General features: G+C 45.7%; 1 protein-coding gene across 1 annotated transcript; it reads right to left on the minus strand.

The window, feature by feature from the left end:
• Positions 1-2,511: 2,511 nt before the first annotated feature.
• Positions 2,512-9,975, minus strand: LOC309364901 (uncharacterized protein). The gene is made up of 3 exons (XM_081902900.1): positions 9,601-9,975; positions 6,382-6,518; positions 2,512-4,534 (listed from the first exon to the last, which is right to left on the minus strand). The coding sequence occupies exons 2-3, from the start codon at positions 6,443-6,445 to the stop codon at positions 3,255-3,257; spliced, it is 1,344 nt and encodes a 447-aa protein (XP_081759026.1). The 5' UTR covers positions 6,446-6,518; positions 9,601-9,975; the 3' UTR covers positions 2,512-3,254.
• Between the last annotated feature and the right edge of the window lie 731 nt (positions 9,976-10,706).

Below are 10,706 nucleotides of genomic sequence, written 5' to 3' on the forward strand. Positions count from 1 at the left end.
CCGGACCTGGTCTGCAGGCAGGCGGCAGGGTGAAGAGCGCTTCTCCCGCTGCCGGCCCCACAAGCGCCTGGGGGGGGGGGAATAATATTTTTTTCTTATTTCCCCCCAAAAAAACTTGGTGCGTCCTATGGGCCGAAAAATACAGTACATAAGCTCCCAGGGGCTCTAATGTTCCTGGACACTTTTATGGCATCCAACAGGGTGGAATGGGGAATCCTCAAGGCTTTCTTGGCACAATTAGGACTTGGAAAACATTTTTTGAGTCTTAACCAAATGTGTTCCACTTTGCCGACAGCCATTTGCACAAATGATATGGAGTATCTAATAATCAAAGTACTATAATCAAAGCCAATATGGAGTGTCAGATTAGGACCTCCTGGAACATCGGCTGGGTCCTGTACAGCATCCTTAAAAACAGTATTCTTTTTCTGTGGTATCTGAAATCTGCTTTATTTAAAACACGTCAACAAAAGACCAATGAACGCATTTCAGTTTATGAAAGACGTAAGTTTAACCCACAAAGTATCAAGGAAAATCACAGGTGCATTATACATAGAAACTATTAGGATGCCAAGATTATGTGAGAAAATGAAACTATATTCAAGTATTAGGTAAATAGGCTGTTATACATACGTGCTACGTCAAGCAACTTAAAAGAAAAAAAAAAGTCTTATCCACTGCTAAATCCTACACTGGCCCTTCTAAATTTCCCCGGCCCTTTAGGTAAAGCTTCCTACATTTCCATTTTCCCCTGACTGCAAAGTATTAGAAGGGAACAGGCTTCTGGGGGTTTTACACGCAGGATAGCAGGAAGCAGTCTGGTGTCCAGGAATGAAGATCATGGATTGCCTCCCATTTTTCTTATTTACATTCTAAAAAAAAACTCACGTGGTCCCGAACTTTGCCTCTTCACCTCTGCCATCCTTCCCATCACTTCCTGAAAGTTAGTTTCTACTCTCTCCAATACTTACTTACTTTACCTTCCCTCCCTCCCTCCCTCCTTCCTTCCTGCAACAATTCACATCTTGCAAAGGACAGGTATATTCCCATCCCAACTAAATCTTCATTTCCTGCCCCAGAAGTTCTGCTAGGTTTTACTGTATGCTTTGCCAAGTTTTACTGGCTACAGGGAAATGTCAGCTTCCTTGAGACTTCCTGCTGAAGTGCCCGAAAAATGCTTTCATCCCTGTGCTTGTTCTTCATTTACAAACTCATCACTCCCAAACCCTAGTTAACCTTCCTCTCCCCAATGTTTTCATAGAATCACAGCATCTTAACTCCCCGCAGTGTTGGAATTTTGGATAAAGCACCAGACAGATGGTTATCCAGCCTCTGCTTAAAAACCTCCACAACCTCCCGAGGGAGACTGTTCCACTGTTGAAGAGCTGTCAGAAAGTTTTCCCATATGTTTAGTCGGAATCTCCTTTCTTGTAGCTGGAAGCCATGGGTTCGAGTCCTACCTTCCAGAGCAGGAGAAAACAAGCTTGCTCCATCTCCCATGTGACAGCCCGTCAGATATTTGAATATGGCTATCATGCCTCCTCTCAGTCTCCTCTTTTCCAGGCTAAACATACCTAGCTCCTTCAACCATTCCTCACAAGGCTCGGCTTCCAGATCCTTGACCATCCCTTCTAAAATAAGCTGAAGATCTTTGCAAGAAATTCTACAATGTCTGCTCACTTCATTACTATGGGGCTGCCTCTCCTGGTCTGCCCCACAGAGGACCCTAAGGTCCATGAATAAACATAATTTAGAGGTCCAGGGCTCTAAGGAAGTCAGACTATCGTCCACCAAGGCTAGGGCCTTTTCAGTGATGGCTCTGACCTGGTGGAATGCTCTGTCCCATGAGACCAGGGCCCTTCAGGATTTAACCTCCTTCTGTCGGGCCTGTATTCTGCCTGGACTTTAATTTGAATTCAGCCTGATCTTTTATTTCCCTTCCCCTTTTATGAAGATCACCTGCTCCCACAGCTAATTCTCCCCTGGCCTCCTCACTGGCCCAAATAGGACCAATTCAGCCAGCTAGCCCTGGGGATTATCCAATTGATTTTTGAATTTTATTGTTATTCATGTTTTTATACTGCTTTTATAATTAAGTGTTGAAAGTGTTTTAAATTTGTTATTAGCTGCCCTGAGCCCGGTTTCTGAACTAGGAAGGGCAGGATATAAATAAAAATTATTATTATTATTATTATTATTACTACTACTACAGCTGATTTTCCCACATATAATTTCTCCTCCACCCCGGAAGTCATTCCTCTCTACAGCCTATCCTAGGGTCCAAATTCCTGGCCTGTTGACTCCAGAGAAGTGTAAGATGCTATTACCTCGCTAGTGCAGAAGAAAGATTAAAGTCAGTCCTGTTGGGTTCTCTCCAGAGAACAGCGAGGGCCTACCAGCTTCTCCTTAAGTTGCAGGCTGACCCTGATAAGAACTTGTCTTTTGCAATCAATTGTGATCACGGTTCGCTATTCCACTACACCTACAATTGGCATAGGAACGCTAGTAACGAAATGGGTCAAACATTCTATTTTCTACAGTTCATAATACTTCTGCATGTATTACAGCGCAGTTCATTTCTCTCAAACGTTACTGTTTACAGAACCACTAGTCCAGCATCTAATTGATTGTACGAAATGAAAGCGCGCTCCTTAATCAATGTGCTTAGATTTTCAGGTGTCAAATGACCTCTTTCTAACTTCCTTTCATTCTTACGGTGTTCCTGGAGTAGTTTCTTACATGTGAAACAACAGTGCCGTATCATTAATGCTCTTTTGAGGTTCAATTAATTTGTTGGGATTCCTGCTGGGTGCATTCTTTCGTGGAAGGTAACTCCTGTCCCTGAAGCGCTTTCCCCATTTCATACACTTATAGGTTTCCTTCTCTTTGTGGGTCCTTTGAGGAAGAGAAAGAGGAGTACTTTCTACATTAAGGCCTGTACCCTCAAGAAAACTCCACACTGGGCATTCTTTGATGTAAAGGAAGGACACTGCTAACACTAAACTCTTTCTTCACTCTACATTCAAATGTGTTTACTGGTTGTGAAAATCAGATGCTGGACTAAATAAGACTATGGGCCTGATCCACCAAGACACTTCTTTATGTGCTCATTATCCTCTGTGTGTCTTCTTCGATTTAAAGGAAGACAACTGCTCACACTAAACCTTCCACATTCTCTGCACGTAAAAGCTTCCCCCCCCCCAGAAAGCTGTGTCCCGTGATGGAAAGTAAGCTTTTTCCCACATCCAACACATCTAAATGGTTCCTTCTGTGTGTTTTTTGTTGTGTAAAGTAAGGCTTTTCTTCTTTGCGAAGCTCCTCCCACATTCTGCACATTTAAACGGTTTCTCCCCAGTGTGTGTTCTGCTATGAGAAATGAGGTTGCTGCTGTTACAAAACCTCTTCCCACACTCCCTGCACTCAAAGGGTTTCTCCCCTGTGTGGGTCCTGCGATGTGAAGCAAGGTTAATGAGCTGTCTGAAGTTCTTCCCACAGTCCAGGCATTTAAATGGCTTCTCCCCGGTGTGGATTCTATAATGTAGAGTAAGGCGGCTGGGCTGTTGGAAGCTCTTTCCGCACTCCGTGCATTTAAAGGGCTTCTCCCCTGTGTGGGTTCTCTGATGTTGAGCAAGGCCGCTACTATCAGTGAAGCTCTTCCCGCATTCCATGCATTTAAAGGGTTTCTCCCCGGTGTGTATTCTCTGATGGGAAGTAAGGTTAACCAGCTGGCTGAAGTTCTTCCCGCATTCCATGCATTTGAATGGCTTCTCCCCGGTGTGCGTTCTGTAATGTATAGTAAGGTGGTTGGGCTGCTTGAAACCCTTTCCGCACTCTGTACATTTAAATGGTTTCTCCCCTGTGTGGGTTCTCTGATGTTGAGTAAGGCCACTGCTGTCGCCAAAGCACTTCCCGCATTCCATGCATTTAAATAGCTTCTCCTCTGTGTGGATAATGCTATGTGAAGTCAGATTAATGAGCTGATTGAAGGTCCGTCCACACTCAAAGCACTTAAATGGCTTCTCCCTTGTGTGTGTTCTCTGATGCAAAGTAAGTTGCGTGTTCCTACTGAAGGTTTTCCCACATTCCGTGCATTTAAATGGTTTCTCCCCAGTGTGTGTTCTCGTATGTGTAAGGAGGGTACTGCTCTCACGGAAACTCTTTCCACACTCCATGCATTTAAACGGTTTCAGCCCAGTGTGGCTTCTTAGATGTTTAAGAAGGCTGCAGCTGGAACTCAAGCTCTTTCCACACTCAGTGCACTTAAATGGCTTCTCCCCCGTGTGGCTTCTGCAATGCCTATTTAACTTTGACTCGTATCGAAATATCTTCCCACACACCGGACATATTTTCTGGCTGTTTCCTTGTCCATCTTCCTGCAGGATTTGGGGTTCATGGGCATTAACCTCCAGAGAAGGTGAGGACTTCTCTTCTCCGTGCTTCTTAAGTTCACTTTCATCTGCAACCATCTCTTTTCCTTCTTCAGCTGCAGGAGTTTCTGACGATAGCATAGAATTCCCATTATTCTGGCCATGATCTGGGGGGGAAGTTTGAGAAAAAGAAAACGTCTTTGAATTTTCAGCAGAAAACAAATGATTTCAAACTCTGTGTACAGTGGTACCTCAGGTTAAGTACTTAATTCGTTCCAGAGGTCCGTTCTTAACCTGAAACTGTTCTTAACCTGAAGCACCACTTTAGCTAATGGGGCCTCCTGCTGCTGTCATGCCGCTGGAGTACGATTTCTGTTCTCATCCTGAAGCAAAGTTCTTAACCCAAGGTACTAATTCTGGGTTAGCAGAGTCTGTAACCTGAAGCATATGTAACCTGAAGCGTATGTAACCCGAGGTACCACTGTATAGGGGTGAATTTTTTATGTTATTTGCAGACACCAAAAGCTGGGTTTACCTTCTGAATATTCTGCCCTCCAGGAGGACAATATAAACTCCAGCCAGGCCAATATCCCACAGGCACAGATGTGTCTGTTCCTTTGCCTTCAGATCCCTCTGCAGCAGAGGATTTCAACCTTTTTTGGGCCCATGTCTCCCTCAACCAACTGCAATAATTCTGCAGCACCCCTGTGGGGCTCAGGAGCCCAGTTATGTCACCTCTTGCCTGCAGCACTGGCAGCCCCTCACCCTTTTTCGAACACCCTCCCTTGTGGAGTGTTCCCTCAGCCTCCTCTCCTTGGGAGACCTCTGGGCAGCTGCTGTTGCCCGGCCAGGTCTCTGAGCTGCCCCACATCCTCACACTGCTCCTCACACTGCCCCACAGGGGCCTGGGAAGCACTCCCTGACTAGCCCCAGAGGGACCATTCACCTGTGGAGCTTGTAGCCAGGACTGCTGCCACAAACAGCTGTGCAAGCCTTTGGGACGCAGAGACGCAAGAGGGCATCCGAGGAGGCAGGGAAGGAAAGAGGGACAGCGGCCAATGTTACCTGGGGAGCCCCTGAGCATCCTTCAAGGGACCCCAGGGTGCCACAGCACACTGATTGAAAACCACTGCTCTGCAGGCTTTCAGATTGGGACTCTGTTGATTGCAAGGACAGGACAGAACCTTCGAATTTCTACATTCAAAGACTGTGTTCTTGTTGAATGGTTTCTTTAAATTTTAGGTTTCATAAAGATATGTGTATATATTTAAGGGCCTGAGCAAATAACACGACCTAGTTTTACAGCTGTGAAGCAGTATACAGTGGTACCTCTGGTTAAGTACTTAATTCATTCCAGAGGTCCGTTCTTAATCTGAAACGGTTCTTAACCTGAAGCACCACTTTAGCTAATGGGGCCTCCTGCTGCTGCTGCAGCACAGCAGCACGATTTCTGTTCTCATCCTGTAGCAAAGTTCTTAACCTGAAGCACTATTTCTGGGTTAGCGGAGTCTGTAACCTGACGTGTATGTAACCTGAAGCGTATGTAACCCGAGGTACCACTGTAGCAGGTGCTGTTAAGTTATGTTACTTAAGCTCTTGGGTACAGTATCTTAAGAGCAGCATGATGCTCTCTCAGTACCCTGGTGGATGGGTTACACTTATTGATATAATGTAATTTAGTGTAAAATGAGTTTTTGTTTTTGTTATTAAACCAAGCAAAAGTTACTTGGTGTGGTCTCCCCAGCACGCCTACTGCAGCCCAACTAATCTGCAAAAAAGCTAGCAGTTCTAACACTGAGCTCTGCGTTCTCCACCACCACCACCAAGCATAGCTGTCAACTTTTCTTGTGAGGAATCCTATTCGGAATAAGGGAATTTCCCTTTTAAAAAAGGGAAACATTGACAGCTATGCCATTAAGGCAGGGTTGACCCAAGGTCAGTGCAACCCAGGTTTGCAGGTTTGTGTTATTTTCCCACTATAACCTTTCCCATTATGGGTTAAAAAATTCTGTACCTGCCATTCTCTCTCCTTCCTCAGAGACTTGGCAAAGTGGTTCTTTTCCTTCCAACGAAGACATCCAAGTCCACTGGGAGAATTTCTTTCCAAGGCTAGATATTTCTGGGAACAAAATATCCTGGGATCTTCTTAATCTGTATATTAAGAGGGATCGAGAAATGGAGGCACAGGTAGGGTAAAAATCGTGCTAGGCAGAATACTCCCCCAGAAACTCATCTGGATTAAGCGATACAAATTATGAACCTTAACATGTGTGAATTTCAAAAGAGAATCTTCCTTTTCCAACGGAAGGCAACAATGTTGTTGTTGTTTTTCCAGAATTTCTGTCCCCTATTAGGCATGCCATGGGCCTTGACAGTGATTCTGAGTCCAGGACTTGTAGCTAGGATCCAGCTGCTTCCAGCACTGCTCATAAACTGCATTAGGGGTTCTGGATAAAAGCTAAAGGGACCCCTGACCATTAGGTCCAGTTGTGGACGACTCTGGGGTTGTGGCGCTCATCTCGCTTTACTGGCCGAGGGAGCCGGCGTACAGCTTCCGGGTCATGTGGCCAGCATGACTAAGCCGCTTCTGGTGAACCAGAGCAGCGCACGGAAACACTGTTTACCTTCCCGCCGGAGCGGTACCTATTTATCTACTTGCACTGTTTGGGGTGCTTTCGAACTGCTAGGTGGGCATGAGCAGGGACCGAGCAACGGGAGCTCACCCTGTGGAGGGGATTCGAACCACGAACCTCCTAGGCTCTGTGGTTCAACCCACAGTGCCACCCGCGTCCCTTCTGGACTAAAAGGCAGCTCTAATGATAAAATTCTCTCTCTGCATGTCATTCCCACTGATGAGAAGATGCAGACTGTTACTTACTGGCTAGAGAGCCAGGAGAAGTTCCTTAGCTGGGCCTTGGGAGTACCTGCCATCACCTGCTCTTGATTTTTCTTTTTGAGTTTTAATTATTTATTAACATTCTTATGTTACATCGGTAAACATTATCATATTACATTACGAGGCTTATTATAATATAATTTTCAGCATGTATACAAAGTGGTACCTCGGGTTAAGAACTTAATTCGTTCAGGAGGTCCGTTCTTAACCTGAAATTGTTCTTAATCTGAAGCACCACTTTAACTAATGCGGCCTCCGGCTGCCGCCACACAATTTCTGTTCTCATCCTGAAGCAAAGTTCTTAACCCGAAGTAATATTTCTGGGTTGGCGGAGTCTGTAACCTGAAGCATCTGTAACCTGAAGCGTATGTAACCCGAGGTACCACTGTATACAAAGTTTATTTTAAAAGTAGCCCATAGATCAAGACCATAAGGGGAGGGAAAGACAAGAGTCATACTGAGTCCAAACCAAAGGCCAGGCGGAACAGCTTTGTCTTGCAGGCCCTACGGAAGGATTTCAAGTCCCGCAGGGCCCTAGTCTCTTGTGACAGAGCGTTCCACCAAGTTGGGGCCAGTACTGAAAAGGCCCTGGCCCTGGTTGAGACCGGTCTTACCACCTTGCGACGTGGGACCTCCAAAATGTTGTCATTTGTGGACCTTAAGGTCCTCCGCGGGGCATACAAGGAGTGATGGAAAGAAGATAAAGTCCCTACCAGAGAAGATCAGCAGATCAAGTTGATAGATTATGCCGAAATGGCTAAAATGACCGGAAGACTCAGAAATCAGGAAGACCAAAATGTTAAATTATAAATTTTTCTCATTCCTTATTATCTTAAAAACCATTGGAGGCAGTTAAAATCCGTTAGTAGGATTGCAAAAACACTTGCAGTTTCACAGTGAATTTTGGACACAATGGAGAGGTAAAATATTTGGATTATTATAAAATATGCAGGAGGAAAGGACCCACAAAGGGGAAGAGGGAAGTCCAGAAGATTCTGTGGAATCTTGTATATGTGACTGTAAAATTTTAATCTGAAAAAAACCAAATAAATAAATTTTTATATACAGTGGTACCTCGGGTTACATATGCTTCAGGTTACATACGCTTCAGGTTACAGACTCCACTAACCCAGAAATAGTACCTCGGGTTAAGAACTTTGCTTCAGGATGAGAACAGAAATTGTGCAGCAGCAGCAGCAGCAGCAGGAAGCCCCCATTAGCTAAAGTGGTGCTTCAGGTTAAGAACAGTTTCAGGTTAAGAACAGACCTCCAGAACGAATTAAGTTCTTAATCCGAGGTACCACTGCATATATATGAAATTACAGGCTAATGAGCTTAACCAATATACTGGGAACATTGCGAGAAAGTATTGCTGAAGTTAGCAAGGATTTAGAGGAGCATATCTGTTCTTTTGAGGGATAAATATTCGGAACCTATGCTTTTAAAACGGATCAAGAATGATTTAGAGCTCAGGGTGAGCAATGAGAACATGGGAGCTGGGGCTACACAAGTGTTCAGAGCGGCTAAAACAGAAAGGGATGGAGAGAAGTTTGAAAATCTGTCGGAAATGATCCTTCATCATTTTGTGTATTTTTATGCTGAAACCGTTATCAACCCAGCAGGCTTTTTGTGTGTCCTGCTCCATCCTCCCAGCTCCAAGGCCAGGTGATAACAGCCTTCCAGCAAATCACTACTAGTCCCTATAACTAGGTCAGCAAAGACAAAAAAAAAGGATATTCAGCACTCAAGACTGAAGGAGGAACCCAGGTCGCCTACTCTGCCTGCCCCAATCCTCCTTCCCTCCCCTGAGCTCGCTGCTTGCAAATACTGACTTGTTCAAGTTGGTGCATTAAGAAATATATAGTATATATAGTGGTAGTGTTGTACTGTATTATTTATGCGAATTGATTTTCTCTGGAGTTAAAGATCTGACTGGGACAAACCTTGTATTTTGCACAATTTGCATATGGTGTCTATTTGATAATGTGTGGTTTGCTATGCCTAATAAAGGATATTTGGTTTATGTTAATGCACCTCAACGAGGCTGCTTCCCCCATAGCGGGTTCCTCCCTCTGTCTGGGCTGCATGTTCCCCCTTCCCCCGTTTTTTTCAGAGCTGGGGTGGGGGGGAAAGAGATTTTAAAAGGGGGGGTCTTGCATTGGCGATCTTGCAGCACTTTGGGCCGCACAGCACGGATCATCCGGGACCCCACCCCGTGCATTTCCCGGGGGAAAGTGCTCCGCGTGGGAGGCGCCTTTCCCCTTCATTCCCCCTCGTGCAAATCCCCCTTGGGTTCCCTCCCCCGTCTTTCCTCTCCCTACCCCACAAAAGCCTCACCTCGCCGCCTCCTCGCCTCCGCAGGAGCGTTTCCCTCCGCGGAAGAGGGAGCAGGGCGCTTCTGCAACGCCCCCAGCGCCGCCGCCGCCTTTGGGTTGCAACTTCCTGCTTCCCTGGGAAACAGAGCCCGGCCGGGTCAGTCGTCCAGCGGAGGACCGAGTCCCCCCTCCCTCTCTGCAACCCTTGCGCCCCCCCTTGCCTACTACTTGCAATGCAACTTCCGCGCTCCATGCGCTTTCATAGAATCTGTCGAGCTGGAAGGGAGCCGAGGGTCATCTAGTCCCACCCGCTGCAATGCAGTAATACGCCGCTGCCCCCTACAAGGGATCGAACCTGCAACCTTGGCCTTATCAGCGCCCTGCTCTTAAACTGAGCCATCCGCCTGTTGCATTCTAACACTTGCAAGCTCCATCCTCGGGGGGGGGGGGGGGTTCCATGACGCCGGCTGCGCTTCCTTTCAGGCCAATCCTTGGAAGGCATAAACTCCCACCGTGTCCAATATCCTATAAAAAGCAGTAATCGGAATATCCTGCAACAATTCATCAATGAAAATAGGGATGCCCTATTCCATAATAATAATAATAGTAATAATTTTATTATTTATACCTTTCCCATCTGACTGGGCTGCCCCAGTCATCTTGGTGGCTTCCAGCATGGATAAAAATATAATAAAACATGAAACATTAAAAAAAACCCTTCCCTTCAGATGTCTTCTGAAGTTGTAGTTACTTATCTCCTTGGCTTGTGGGGGGTAAATAATAATAATAATAATAATAATAATAATAATAATTATTATTATTATTATTATTATTAATACCCCGCCCATCTGGCTGGGCTTCCACAGCCACTCTGGGCGGCTTCCAAAAAAATATCAATACATCAAACATTAAAAGCTTCCCTAAACAGGGCTGCCTTCAGATGTCTTCTAAAAGTCTGGTAGTTGTTCTTCTCTTTGACATCTGGTGGGAGGGCGTTCCACAGGGCGGGTGCCACTACCGAAAAGGCCCTCTGCCTGGTTCCCTGTAACTTGGCTTCTCACAGTGAGGGAACCACCAGAAGGCCCTCGGCGCTGGACCTCAGCGTCCGGGCAGAATGATGGGGTTAGA

The sequence above is a fragment of the Podarcis melisellensis genome (assembly GCF_964234715.1).
Source record: "Podarcis melisellensis genome assembly, chromosome: 2".
Classification (NCBI taxonomy): Eukaryota; Metazoa; Chordata; class Lepidosauria; order Squamata; family Lacertidae; genus Podarcis; species Podarcis melisellensis.

Coding starts and splice junctions, on each gene's coding strand:
- LOC309364901 (XM_081902900.1), bottom strand. CDS start 6,445: ATGTCTTCGTTGGAAGGAAAAGAACCACTTTGCCAAGTCTCTGAGGAA. Junction 4,535..6,381: donor GGAAGGAGAGAGAATGGCAG/GTACAGAATTTT, acceptor CTTCCCCCCCAG/ATCATGGCCAGAATAATGGG.